General features: G+C 40.3%; 2 protein-coding genes across 4 annotated transcripts; both read left to right on the top strand.

Annotated features, from left to right (window-relative positions):
• Positions 1–304: 304 nt before the first annotated feature.
• On the top strand, positions 305–2,607 carry dnajb9a (DnaJ heat shock protein family (Hsp40) member B9a). The gene is made up of 3 exons (XM_040026135.1): positions 305–564; positions 891–1,119; positions 1,551–2,607. The coding sequence occupies exons 1-3, from the start codon at positions 520–522 to the stop codon at positions 1,973–1,975; spliced, it is 699 nt and encodes a 232-aa protein (XP_039882069.1). The 5' UTR covers positions 305–519; the 3' UTR covers positions 1,976–2,607.
• A 1,947-nt stretch (positions 2,608–4,554) lies between these two features.
• dnm1l (dynamin 1-like) lies at positions 4,555–14,799 on the top strand. 3 transcript variants are annotated; one of them, XM_040026102.1, is made up of 20 exons: positions 4,555–4,793; positions 7,184–7,328; positions 7,817–7,846; positions 8,470–8,516; positions 9,040–9,111; positions 9,194–9,280; positions 9,758–9,920; positions 10,082–10,202; positions 10,296–10,427; positions 10,584–10,790; positions 10,919–11,039; positions 11,122–11,277; positions 11,383–11,472; positions 11,563–11,655; positions 11,826–11,879; positions 12,188–12,259; positions 12,956–13,132; positions 13,284–13,393; positions 13,480–13,639; positions 14,374–14,799. In XM_040026102.1, the coding sequence occupies exons 1-20, from the start codon at positions 4,692–4,694 to the stop codon at positions 14,428–14,430; spliced, it is 2,196 nt and encodes a 731-aa protein (XP_039882036.1). In that variant the 5' UTR covers positions 4,555–4,691; the 3' UTR covers positions 14,431–14,799. The 3 variants fall into 3 exon arrangements, with proteins under 3 accessions (XP_039882036.1, XP_039882037.1, XP_039882038.1); XM_040026103.1 differs by lacking the exon at positions 7,817–7,846 and having other exon boundaries at positions 4,556–4,793; XM_040026104.1 differs by lacking the exon at positions 12,188–12,259 and having other exon boundaries at positions 4,556–4,793.
• Positions 14,800–14,803: the final 4 nt, after the last annotated feature.

The raw sequence follows: 14,803 nt of genomic DNA, 5'->3' as shown, positions 1-14,803 counted from the left end.
GATTGGTTAAGCAGATTCTCCCCACCATTGACGGCTGCATAGGGTACACTTAATATGCTTTACGGTGTATGCCGAATGTGTCCAGGGGAAGCGGAGTCAGCATTTTCTATGAAGAAATTGTCCCCACACGTTTTTTGAAACTCGGGATTTGCTGTTAAAAATTGAAGCGCTGCAGGTGGAATTAAAGAGATGCTACCCAAATAGTTCAATCACATAAACAGCAAAATCTTTTGCATCAAAATTAAATAAAACCACTTGTGCGTATTCAAATAGTTATAGCGAGTTTAGTAACTAATGCGAGTGCCTGTGGGACTCACAACACTAATTATGGACATTTTAAGAAGGAATATTTACGGCATTGACCGACAGAGGGCAGATAAGATAGAATTCGTCAGGTCTAAAGAGATACCGCAAAACTAGCGAAGAAGACATGGAACTAGTCTCATTTCACACTACTCGTCTATAACACCTACTAATAACAACTTAATACCATGATGTTTGGTGTTGGTTAAACGGTTAATGACCGCTTGTGTAGAAAGGAAGCGGCAGACGACACCCAGACAGGTAATTGATTGAGTCGCAGCCTGAGTAGACTGTGATGGGGACCGCTAGCATGTGGTAGCCACAGTAGGCTAGTATTAAGAGAGGTTGGTGCCGCCGTTTAAAAATGTAAAAATTTAAAAGAAAAATTCTAATTTAAGCAGCAGTAGCCTGTACCAGTTCTTTTCTTATTGGCTAAGTTTTCATTCTCCAAATGTAGGTTAAGACAGATGTTGCGTTTAAAAGGCGGTGGTTCTTCAGAGGCTAGGACATGTGATACTACCAGTTACACCGTGCTGTCTGACTTGAAACTCACTAATTGTGCTGTACTTTTCTCTCTTGAATGACAGGACACTGGAGCCATGGCAGCTGCACAGTCTGTGCTAACGTTTGCAGTGTGCGTCCTCGTGATAACAGAGCTGATACTTGCCAAGAAGGACTACTATGACATACTGGGAGTGCCTAAAGGGGCCACAGAGCGCCAGATAAAGAAGGCTTTCCACAAGCTTGCAAAGAAATATCACCCAGATAAGAACAAGAGCCCTGACGCTGAAGTGAGATTTAGGGAAATTGCTGGAGGTACAGCTGATTTGTTTATTTTGGCGTCTTTTGGGAAAATTAGTAGTTATCTGGCATGTCTTGGATATGATTGTTATTGTAATGTAGCGTTTTAATTCACTATCAAACAGGAAAATTAATATTTAGACTGTTAAAATTTATATTTATGAGTGACAAATGAAATGTGAACAGTACAATGTGTGAATCTGATATTACTAATACTACTAATAATAATTAATGATTAAGGAACACTGATGCATGTTGGGGTTTTCTTGGTGGCACATGTTGATCCAATGGATAAGTTTGTCCTTTAATTGATCATCAATTACCTATATTACAGTTTGGTTAGCCATGCCTTTAGTCGGGGCTTTTTCAGCCACACCTTTTTTAATGTTGAGATAATAAAACTCCCTCACTTTGACTGAATTTTGTGTTTCTGTATTTCTGTGCAGCTTATGAAACTTTATCAGATGAGGCAAGAAGAAGCGAGTATGATCAGTTCGGGGACACTGACGCGTACTTCAATGGGGAGACGCAAGGCAAACACAGACAGGGTGCCCACCAACCTTTCACCTTCAGTTTTGATGACATATTTAAGGACTTTGACATCTACAGCCAGAACAGGCACGCCCGTCACCGAAGACACTTTGATGAACACTCCAGGTCCCACAGCAGACATAAAAGACACTTTCAAGGTGGTTTTGGAGCCGGGGTTATCAATGATATGTTTGATGATATTGAGAGAATGTTTACTTTTGACAGACACGCCAAACAGACTGAAAACCGGTTTCATGGTACGTCGAAACAGCACTGTAGAACAGTAACGCAGCGCAGAGGGAATATGGTAACTACTTACACAGACTGCACTGCATCATAGGGTGCAATGTAAATGGCTTAAAAAAATGCCTTAAAAGCATACAACATATTTGTATTTTTCAAGTTGAAGAAAGCCAGTTGGTTCAAAATACTGTGAAGCGTGAACATTTGTGTTAAGCACTGACATTCAGGAATGACAGGCACTGAATAAACAGGCAATTTAGCTTAGTTTTAAAATTAAATAAGCTATCTTTTTCCAACATATTTCCAGCATATTTTCACTTGTGAGTGATTGTTGTAGTTTTTTGCTTAGTGGTGAAGTAAGCAGTTTTGTCAGTATGTTTTCCAAGCACCTTCTTTTGATAATGAAGTTTAAAAACATTATCTTGTTACAATTGTGGAAAAATAAATAACATAAAATTTAAGAAAAAAATGTATGTTGCTCAATATTGCACAGAAATGTATGTGTTACGAGTTCGCCTACCACTATTTTGTACAGGTTCTTTGTAAAGGGTTTGTTATTGTAACTCCACAATCACATATACTGGCAGAAACAGTGGCAGCCAGCAGTGTTTTGCTTGCAGCTGTCAAATGAGCAGAAACAAAAAACCTGTAAACCTCCACATGTTGGTTTGTTTAACTTGTGTTTTGGAGTTTTTACTTGAAATAATAAAATATTCTTGTACTCTACAATGCTGGACCTTTTTATGAACACTATGATCATGAAATTACAGCCAGTTCAACATGAAAGAAATTGGTTGATAGCTGGAAAGCCGAAAATACAAATAAGAGAGGATTGTTTGGGACTTGGATTTAAGTGGAAATTGCTTCATCTATGTTAATGTTTCAAGCCTCAAGATAATTTGTCAGATACAAATGATGTTGATTCAAATAAAATATGTTTCACAAAGGTTTTGCAGGCCTAGCAGTGGTTCTCTGATTCACTGAGACCCACAATGTTTCTGATATGTATTACACAACATACCACAACAATGTATTGCCTCTAATATTCATTAATCATTAATAACTAAAGTTTATATTTAAAGAAGTCAGCACAATAGTATCAGCAAACGCTAGTATGCTGAACTTAACATACTCATTTTTTTTATTTGAGTTGTCATAAATTAAAACGCTTCCTTATTGCTTAAAAATAAATTGTCAATGTTGCATCAGTCTGGTTGTGTTATTTCCATTAAAAACGTGTTATTGTGTTAGGGTATGTGTAAAGTAAATTGTGGAAGGACTGTTAAAACTGAACTGCCTCGGAAGCATATAGGCTTTTAATGCCTCTTGTGTACTACAAGCATCAGTGCTGGTTGAGTTTAACACTGTTAATATTCCTCATTAGTTCGCTCCTGTATGAAGTTTTAAGTTTGCTGACGACACCGTCGTGGTGGGCCTGATCTCTGATAACAACGAGACGGCCTACCTGAAGGAGATTAGGAATCTGGAGAACTGGTGCCAGAGGAACAACCTCCTTCTAAACGTCAGTAAGACAAAGGAGCTGATAGTGGACTTCAGCACTAAGCAGGAGAGGAACTACCAGACCCCTGTCATCAACGAGTGCCCAGTGGAGAGAGTGGACAGCTTCAAATACCTCGGAGTTCACATCACGCAGGACCTGTCATGGTCCTGTCACATCAACACCGTGGTGAAAAAGGCCCGTCAGCGTCTCTACCACCTCAGACGCTTGAGAGACTTCCAACTGCCCTCCAAGGTGCTCAGGAACTTTTACTCGTGCACCATAGAGAGCATCCTGATGGGAAACATCTTAACCTGGTTCGGAAACAGCACCATGCAGGACAGACGAGCTCTACAGAGGGTTGTGCGATCAGCTGAGCGCACCATTCGCTCCGAGCTCCCTGACCTGCACTCAATCTACAGCAGGCAGTGCTGGACCAAGGCCAGGAAGATCGTGAGGGACCTCAGCCATCCCAACAACAGACTGTTCTCTCTGTTGAGGTCAGGAAAGCGATTCCGCTCCCTGAAGACCAACACAGAGAGACTGAGGAGGAGCTTCTTCCCGCAGGCGATACGGTCTCTCAATCACACCACCACACAGTACTGACCCACACATATAGTTCTTACACACACACTGGACATTCTGGACATTGTTTTCACTTCATCACTTAAATCACTTTAAGCATATTTGCACTGCAGAAGACATAATGTGGATTGCACAACACTGGACACTATATTCTTCATTTCCAGTTAATATTTGTACAACTGCTGTTATTGTGTGTGTATATATATATATTTATTTATTTATATTTCTTCATACATTCTTATATAGTTCTATATTGTGTATTTTGTTGTACAGTTATTTTATTTTCAACTTTAATTTATATATTTTATCTTATTCTTTCCCAGTTGACACTCTGCTATAATGTAGTAAAATAAGCAATAGCCAGCGCATAATAAAATGTCCAGACAAAATTTTGAATTAGAATTAAATTTTTGTCCGTGTTCCTATAAATATTTTGACGCTCACCGTGGTTACTGTTGCGTTGCGGGAAAAATAATAATTATTGTGGGAGTACGGCTCACGATGTAGCCTCTAGGAAATGTAGTTCGGCAACAATCGAATCCCGAGAAAGAGGCGTAGCTGCGTTTGACTGTCGTGAACGTCAAGTCCCATAATGCAACTGTGACTAACTACGTGCGTAGATGTCCGATCCGAAGACAAACCAGTAGCTTTTAGCTGCGGGACATTGAATGACTTTGTACCCGTGTGCGTTAAGAAAGTTCTCTGTTTGACAGGTTTAGAATCGGCGCTAATGGAGGCACTTATACCTGTCATAAACAAGCTGCAAGACGTATTTACAACTGTCGGCGCAGACACAATCCAACTGCCGCAGATAGTTGTTGTGGGAACACAGGTGAGAGACGTCACTTTGCTTGAAAGCTAACTTTCAGTTAGCCTGCAGCAACTTATTGTTTTGACTCTTTGTCTTCACCGCAGTTTTTCTTTCACTTTCACGCAGACACAGTAGTATTAACTGTCCATAAAAGCATAACGTGGATTTTTAATTGTTTTAGTTTACTGCCATAGTAAACTAAGCAGGGTTACGGTTGACAGTTTACAGTAGTGTTTATCCACATGTTCTAGCCTTGTGGTTAGTCTCCAGAAAACAAAATCAAGTGCTGTTTTTCTTAATCTAGTTACATAAACAATTTGACCAGCCGTCTGTCGTTTTTATGGAAAACACAATTTATACTTACGACTTTATGAATAACCTAGACTAAATTTAAGTTTGCCAATTTCTGAAGAACACCTATCTACAACTAGTGCATCCCATCAGTATTTTATCTGGCAATTCTTTAGAGATTTAATATACTGTTAGTTATATTTATCGCATCTTTGTTAATATTACAGCGGTGAGCAATTAATTAAAAACGTCTTTCACCCTACTGTACCCAAGTGCAATTTAGCAGCACCACAAAAACTATTACTGACATGAAGTCAACATCTATAATACAGTTTCTCACTACCTTGTGGAGTAGTGAGACATTGAAGCCTAAGTGGTTTAAAGTGGGAGGTTTTGCCTAAGGCTAATGGGATGTGACTGTCTCAGACGTATTGGCAGGGATGTGAGGGTGTTAGAGTAAAACCAGGCAAGCCAAAGGATGTTTTTGACCCATTAAGACCGGATGCAACGTGCTTGTGTCTGTTCTTTTAATGTTTGTCCTTGTCAATGCTCTGCTTCAGTTAAGAGCAGCTCAGAGATTACACTGAAGGTTTTAATAATTGTTTTTTGTCTGTGTGTCTTGTCCATCAATAGACCGACTTATATCAGTCAGATCAACTTTAGGTTTACTGCTACAGCTGCTGCTCCTACTGTGGAAGATTACCTGGCCGTTTATGTGCATTTTGCTAGCTATGTGAAGTATTTCACTTGACACACAGTTTCGTTAGAGATGACTCAACTACAAACTGAATCAAGCCTACAGCGCTATGCAAGTGTCTCCTTAAATATTTGAAGAATCTGGGCAAGTGGAGAATAAAAGAAGTCGTCACAGGCCTAAAAACCTACCTGTAGCAGATGCACAGTATCTGAAAGTCATGTCCTTAAGAAATAGGGTAAAAGTCCAGCAGTGACCTGAGAGATGCATCTGGCTCTTCAGTTGATACATCTAGTGTTCACCAATAAGAAATGGTGGCTGTCAAGAAGCATTTCTTAAGGAACTGAAAAGGGTAGAAAGGCTGAGCTATGCCAACATTACACAAGAACTGAACTGAAAATCAGCGGGTCTTCAATTTCAAATCATTCAAATCCTACTCCTGAAGACTACTTAAAGAAATTGCAAGAAAGTTTGCCTTAGAGAGTTCAGACTGTGAAGAAAAATAAAGGTGGTCATACGAAAGTTTGACTTTAAAGCTCATTAGAATTTTACAAATTCTGTTTCTGCCTTATGTACTGTGTTTCCATATATTTTTGCAGGTTTAAATAATCGTTGCATTTATTTCCCCCTTTCCATGTAAAACATAAAGGAATGAGGGGTGGCTTGAGACTTTCACACAGTCCTGTATCAATAGAAACACCATCCCTTATACTGGTGTTAATGCATTATAGCGCTTCCCTCCTGTGTAGACAAAAATAGTGCACAGGTTAAAAAATTTGAATGTTTGTCAGAACTCCAAACTTTAGTTCCTAAATTAATACTAGTTCCTCTACTAATGCCTGAAAACATTTGTTCAGCGAAAATGGGCTTTAAAAAAATAGTGTAATGCTAACCTCTCATGGGGCTTCCTGTGTGAGAGTATTGGTTCATGTACAGTAAAGAAAATCAGACCAAAGTGATGCTTTTTGCTGTTTCTGACCATGTAATTAAAAACGATGTTCGATTAAATGAAGCCCTGATTAACCACACCGGTAAAAGACATTTATTATGGTCGGGAGGTTTTTCTTTTGTGTGGGGCACCAAAATCTCGTCTGTGAATGCAAAACTCTGTGTCAGTTAAGAGGTTTTTTTTCTGTATGCTGAAAACAACTTTTTCTGGCCAATGAATGAGTCATTCATACTTGAGCCTTTTATATGAGGTGGTTTTGTTCTCCACCCAAAAGGAGGGAGTGTGTAATTGGGTTTGTTTGACTGTTTGTTACCAGTCTGGTGTCCACAGTTTTCTAAGTACTGTGTTTAAATTTTGCATGGTGGTAGATACCAATAAAAGCTCGAGCTGATTTAATTTTGGTGAAAATCGGGTCAAGATTACGCCCTTTGGGGGGAGTTTTGTTGTTTATGATCTTGTTGTTGTTACTTTCTACAGAGCAGCGGGAAGAGTTCGGTTTTGGAGAGCCTGGTTGGCAGGGATATTCTGCCACGAGGGACTGGTGTTGTCACACGCCGGCCTCTCGTCCTCCAGCTAGTGCACATCGACCAAGAAGACCGCAGAAAACCCACAGAAGAGAATGGTAACATGCCTCTTCTAATTTGTATGTCGAAAATGAACATTTATATTTTTCTAAATAGTTAGTTTTAAAGTCAACTTTTTACACATTTTCAGCCTTTGGTGTTTGCTAACGCATTTTTCAGACTGGCATTTGTTTAGTAGTTGGATTAGTCCGCTATGCTTCCAATTTTCTGACAAAATTTACAGCTTTAATAAAATGTAAAATAAAGGGAGCTCTTTAAACAGATTCTTAATTGCTTTTTATTGTTAGAGCAGTTAGAGTGACTTCGTATTGATGGTGTTATTATCTCTGATTGAGAACAGATGCCACCCGCTTCTCAGTAAAAAAACAAAAACAAGGAACTGAAATGTGCCAAGATCCTGCGTGTAGTTTGTCCTGCCCTCTGGGAATGACTGCAGAGTGACTCTGCATTACTGCAGAGTCTCATGCAGGGGCTGCAGATTGCCGAGTTAACTCTTTTCTCTCCTGTCGTCTCTCTTTAACCGCAGAATCCAAGAAAAACGGACGCCTTTACAAAGGTCTCCTTTTCCCATGTTCTGTATCCCACTGTGTTTGTATCTTATGTAATCAGCCCCCCAACGAATCCAACGCTCCCCACCACCCATCTCTTTTCCGTATTTGTCCCCATCTTGCTTTGTATTTGTATAGCTTTTCCGAAACTGCAAAACCATGTGGCTTCATCTCATGCCCTTCCGCCCAAATAGGCTGGTGTCTGTCATTTGAAGTTTGTTAAAGAGAGTTGGCATATTCTGGTCAAAAAATATACAATTGTGTTGAAAATAATTATAAGGGCCTCATAGAGCAGCTTCCTTCAGATGAACAACAGACCCCAACCTGTTGATTATTGCATCAAAAATCAGCTTACTTTGATTTGTTTTGTTTTTTTAAATAGCCTTTCCTAGGTTTCTGCTTTCCAGAATGCACTTTATTTTTGCTTTAGGTTATTTACTTCCTTTACTGTTATGTGAGAACAACTCTTCAGCTGTGGCGCCTTCTCCTCTGAAGAGTTTATCTTTCACATCCTTGCCGGCAGAAAACACATTTAAATCAGGGATGTAATAATAGTAACGTTTGTCTCAAGGCCACATCTGTCACGTAATCTGTATCTAAAACATCTGTCCTCGACTTTGTATTTCTGCAGGCATCGATGGAGAAGAATGGGGCAAATTCCTACACACCAAAAACAAGGTAGACTTTTCAGCCTGTTCTCCACAAGGTTAACACTCTCATGCCATGCTGTACTGTGTATTAGAAACATCTGAATATTTCAAATACAAAGGTGAACCAAGACATATCTTTGTTCTTTGCCCCATATTTACTTTGACACATATGCATTGAACAGGACGACATTTTCTGGTTTTGCGGCATGCCTCAAATGTAAAACATGTTACAGGATCAGGCACACACACCCTTTCAGCTGCTAAAAATATCTTTTTGGCCACAGGGCTAATGTCCTCCAAAGCTACATTGTGTCTTTTTCTGAGTTTCATTTACTGTAGTTCTTCATGTTTGAACAAATAAGCTCTTATGAGGTGCTGAGAGCCTCGTGATATCAATTGGATTTTCTCAGGATTTCTTTGTAAGCGTTCCCTGTCATGTACTTTCTGCTCCTCTCGGCTGTCTTTGTCGTTTCAGTGTCAACAAATGCTTTTTAAAATTAATGTTGCTCATTCTTACCCCCTTAATATTCACGGTTAAATCATCTTTTCAGATCTACGCAGATTTTGAGGAAATCAGACACGAAATCGAGACAGAAACAGAACGAATTTCTGGCAGTAACAAAGTGAGTGTCAAACATGAATGGAGAAAATTGATGAGCTTTAAATGTCCACACCAACCTGAAAGGTGCTTTATTATGTTTGCAGGGAATTAGCGATGAACCCATTCACCTAAAAATCTTCTCTCCACAAGTTGTGAATCTCACATTAGTGGATCTTCCTGGCATCACCAAGGTAAGACAAGTTTGCTTCTCCAAGTCTAGACCTGTGTGATCTAAGAAGATAAAACGATCTAGCAGATACATTTCATACAGGGTATCTCTAGGTTTTTAAAAGGTTTAAAAACCATGAATAGTTCTGCCTTTTAAAAAAAAAAGTTCTTAAAAGCAACTGCAAGTCTTGACTTTGTGCTGGATCTAAGCTATTTGTACGTTTTATAACAGGAACTAGGAAGCATATTGATCCATATTGTACATTAGCTGATTTAATGATTTTTTTCTTTCTCCTTGCTCATGTATCTCTGTCCAGGTCACATTCATTGATTATTCAGATGAAAGCTAGTTACATGTAGCTTGCAAGGACTGATAAGTGTTAAATAAATGTGCTTACATGAGTAGTTATGTGGTTGTAGGCTTTAATACCCCACTGCTATTTATTAATCAGCTGTGGTCATCTGCCATGGATAAAGTCTACTTGTATTTGTTAAAACAGGTACCAGTGGGCGATCAGCCAAAAGACATAGAGATCCAGATCAGAGAGCTGATTTTAAAGTATATCTCCAACCCCAATTCAATCATCTTGGCTGTGACTGCTGCCAACACAGATATGGCGACATCAGAGGCTCTCAAGGTGGCCCGTGAGGTTGACCCTGATGGTAAATGGCATCCCTGTTTTGCTTTGGTTTCCTCTTCTCTTCTGGTTGTTTTTACTTAAATCAGCACAAGCCTTTATTTTCATTTCTCCCTCACGTGCTCTTTGCTTTTCTTTCCTCAGCAGTGGTTTTTTTAACATTGGGTTTGTGCGTTCTGTGTTTAGGTAGGAGGACGCTAGCAGTAATAACCAAGCTGGACCTGATGGATGCTGGTACGGACGCCATGGATGTCCTGATGGGCAGAGTCATCCCTGTTAAACTGGGCATTATTGGAGTAGTAAACAGGTATCGGTGCAGTGAGTGGTCACACAAGGCAAAACTGCGCCTTTTTAAGTTCAACTCAGCCTCATAGTTATTTTTGTTTGTGCACTTGATCAGGAGCCAGTTGGATATCAATCAGAAGAAGCTGGTGGCAGATTCTATTCGAGATGAACATGCATTCTTACAAAAGAAGTACCCCTCCCTCGCAAACAGAAATGGAACCAAATATCTGGCTAGAACATTGAACAGGTATGAAAGTGATACATTATGTATGTATTTAAATTTGAAATATTGACCTTTTTTTAGCCTAATTGTTTGAGTTTTAGTCCCTTCCTGACAAGATGAAACAGCACTGGCTACACTAGTCCGTAACAAGCCTGCCGACTTCCTTTCTTATTACCACAGGTTACTGATGCACCACATCAGAGACTGTCTCCCTGAGCTGAAGACGAGGATCAATGTGCTGGCAGCGCAGTATCAGTCTTTACTCAACAGTTACGGTGAACCTGTCGAGGATAAGAGTGCCACGTTGCTGCAGATTATCACCAAGTTTGCTGCAGAGTACTGCAACACAATAGAGGGCACAGCCAAGTACATCGAGACAGCTGAACTGTGAGTTACACAACTCTAAACTGCATTTACTTTATTATGCCACCAAGGGGCGCTAGCATCATACTCTCCTTAATGAAAGCACATTCTGCATCTGAGTGTGCTTTAATGTGGTCCTTTCTCCTCCTCAGGTGTGGTGGAGCACGGATTTGTTATATATTCCACGAGACGTTCGGTCGCACGTTGGAGTCAGTCGATCCTCTGGGCGGTCTGACAACCATTGACGTGCTCACTGCAATCAGAAATGCAACGGTTGGTTTCTGTGACATCCGTTAATGTGATTGTCTTAAAAGGCACTTTTTTTCAAAGCTTACACTTTAATTGCCTTTGTCAGGGCCCGAGGCCGGCTCTGTTTGTGCCCGAGGTTTCATTTGAGTTGCTCGTGAAGCGGCAGGTCAAGCGTCTGGAAGAGCCCAGCCTGCGCTGTGTGGAGCTCGTTCACGAGGAGATGCAGAGGATCATCCAGCACTGCAGTAACTACAGCACGCAGGTCAGACACGCCCTCACCAGCAACTAAAGCACAGAGGTGTGCTGTAATTGCCGAAGGTTGTAACATTAGGCTTTCATTTTGATTGATTGTTCATCATCTCTGCAGGAGTTACTGAGGTTTCCAAAGCTTCATGATGCTATAGTAGAGGTGGTCACATCCCTTCTCAGAAAAAGACTCCCAGTCACAAATGAAATGGTCAGGAACTCCTCACACTTGTGGTATTTATAAAGGAAGTTAACAAACAGCCCCTAATCTGAAAAACCTATTTTCTGAATCGATTTTCAGGTACATAACTTGGTTGCCATTGAGCTGGCGTATATCAACACCAAACACCCCGACTTTGCTGATGCCAGTGGCCTTATGAACAACAACATCGAAGTAAGAGATTGGCCGCTACTTTCATTTACATTTATTTAATGCAGTGTTTGTGTAATCCTCTTTTGTCACTTCACACTGATTGTTTTTAATTATGATTTTTCTTTTCCAGAAAAGGGAGAACATTTTCTCTTCTTCTGCTTGTGATATTTTTCAAAATTTTGTTTTTGTAGGAGCAGAGACGGAATAGACTGAGAGATCTGCCCTCTGCCGTTCCCAGAGATAAGGTACAGTTTGTCTGTCTGAGAGTAACTGCTTTGTGGTAACGCACTTTAACTTCTTCTTTCCTGCATATGTAGATTTATTTAGTCAGGGCAAAACCAGCTGTTCACGTATACATGCATATATAAAGTTATAAGAATATAATAAAATATACAAATAAAAAAATTATGTGCTTTCAGTCTGCTTAACCTGAAGCTGCCCAATTTGTATGTCGGGCATTTCTTCTATCTTACTGTATGTAAGGCTCATGCACACCTTCGGCTTATAGCTCCTGTCCATGCTCCTCTCCTTTCTTCTTCATGTCTTTCTTTAGTCCCTTAGAGGTCCTGGGGGGCAGTCTCTCTCCCCCACCGAAACTTCTGCCCATGAGGGCGAGGTCACTAAGGTGTGTCTCGTTCATTTCCCCTGCCTGTGTCTACATCTGCCCACCCCCAGACTTTCTTTGATTCCTTTAAAATCAGCCAAGCTGTGTTTCTTTGGCCCTTACACTTTGATTTGCATCTAACCCTATTTTCTGCATGCTGGTTGCACGGATAGAAAAAGCACAATTCCCCGCTCAACTGAAATGACATGAGGTTTTTGTTTGTTTTGGGGTTTCTTTTAATGGGGAATTGAAGAAAACCTTACTAGCACTGGTAGACTATATGATATGGACACTCTTTGTAATTTTATTATATATTCACTCCAAAGAAAGATATTCAAGATCTGGTTTAGGTAAATCTGTTACATTTTGTGCCAAGAGCAATTACACTCAGGATTTATATCAAATTTTATATAGTTAAATAACTTTAAAAAGCCTTTGTGTCATGATTGCTTCACCCAGTCACACACTGCCTGTCATTTTATCCACACATTCCCTTTGCTTGCTCAGTTCACAGTCAGGACAATGAGCACCAATCTGGATGAACGTCTTTGTACTGAAGTCAAAGAAGACCTATGGCATGCTGATATTTGAAGCATGTCAAAAATTATCAGGAAATTCCTTCTGGATGTGCTCTGTTTTTTTTTTTTTTTTTTTAATGTTGGATCAGCTGATGATTTTACTTATTTTCATTACCTCTTATATCTCTCCCCTCTGTAGGGAGCAGCCAGTGTTTCTCAGAGCTCTTCTGTCAGTGACCAGACAGACAGTGGCACGGGCAACTGGAGGAGCATGGTGAGAAAGGGCGAGGAGGTTCCAGCTGGTGACAGGGCCATGCCCCAGCCTCTTATCGCTGCAAGTCCCCAGAAGGGCTATGCTGTCAACCTATTAGATGTGGTGAGAACTCTGCATTTGTATAAGCAGGTTTAAAAATTGTTTTTGCTCGATGGCAATATCTCGTATTGGTAAAATGTTCTGTAGATGTATTTTAAGTGCACTAATCTGCCGAATATTATAGCTATTAGAGTTTCTCTTATTTCATTGTCAGCCTGTTCCAGTATCAAGAAAGTTGTCTGCTCGGGAGCAGAGAGACTGTGAGGTCATCGAGAGACTCATCAAGTCATATTTCCTGATTGTTCGGAAAAACATCCAAGACAGGTAAGGATTCACGGTTTTTCATCTGCTACAGAGTAAACGTTAACATCGTTAATCCTTACTATACGTTTTACTGCGTTTGGCCTCAGTGTACCAAAGGCAGTGATGCACTTCCTGGTGAACCATGTGAAGGACTGCCTGCAGAGTGAGCTGGTGGGTCAGTTATATAAGACGACGCTGCTGAGCGACCTGCTGACAGAGTCCGAGGACATGGCTCAAAGACGCAATGAGGCTGCTGACATGCTCAAGGTGACAGATTCATCACAAAAAAGCATGAGCCAATGTCATACAAAGTTATATTTTATCCAGTAAATATAATATTGTGGCGTGTTGAGGGAGCAGCTAGTTCTCTCTCATCATGCCCTAGGACATGTGCTGCTGTTTAGATGTTCTTGTTTTATTGTTTATGGTTACGTTACTTTTAACTATTATCTTAAATGTTGTGTTTGTACTGCGGTACAAAGTCACTGACAGTTATTGTTTTATAGAAAGAATGCAGTACCATAAATGAGTTCTGTTACGCTGTTATTGACCCTCGAAGCACAGTGTAGCACCAGCAAGTGTTTAATAAAGAGCTCCCCCTACCAGCTTCGGGTCAAACAGCAAGCTTAATCTGTGTGTGGAGCTTCCTTGTGAAGATTCCTCTGCATGCCGGCAACATTAGAGATATACGTGGTTCCTCAGTGCTCTGAAGTTATTGTTGCACTGACTGTTCTGTGAACACAGCATCTTTCTGTACAAAAGTTCATTTAGACATTTGTTTGAAGCCAATATGAGGCACGAGAAATGAATCAATCTAGCAAATGACTTTTCAAATCTTTTTAGCATAAAAATCCCTCTACTTACCGCAGTAAATCAGACTTGTGATTCTCTTGTGTGACTTGATGGAGAAACTGTACATCCCAGTATGATCCTAATGCGGTGTGATGACGACATTAAAATCAGTTATTAGATTACATCTGTCTTCTCATCTCTGTGTCTAGGCGTTGCAGAAAGCCAGCCAGGTGATAGCAGAGATCCGAGAAACCCACCTGTGGTGAGGATGAGCAATCTTCAGCAAGCTCTCTTCATCCTTGTGGGGACCCTCACCGTCTTCATGTGGACCATCCACCTCCCTGTCGAGTCATGCAGCAGCTCAGGCTGTAGAGACAACTCAGAAATGCACTGGTGTGGATATGTGTATATGGAAACATAGTTTTAATGTACAGCAAGGAAGTAATAATCAGGGGAAGTACATTTTAGTCACTCGCCATCGGCATCACGTATACTTCTGTCCTAGATTATTATATTTTTCTTAATGTAAGTAAAACAGTACATAAATAATATTATACATCACCACTATGTGGAGCCTTGCTGAGGAATATGTGCTCTAACTGTAGATTTTGATTAAAGCTACAAATGAAAACTCATGTG

This window comes from Simochromis diagramma, unplaced genomic scaffold (genome assembly GCF_900408965.1).
Source record: "Simochromis diagramma unplaced genomic scaffold, fSimDia1.1 OVJJ01000293.1, whole genome shotgun sequence".
NCBI lineage: Eukaryota > Metazoa > Chordata > Actinopteri > Cichliformes > Cichlidae > Simochromis > Simochromis diagramma.
The sequence above is the reverse complement of the archived record's forward strand: the minus strand, read 5'-3'. Positions and strand labels throughout refer to the sequence as shown.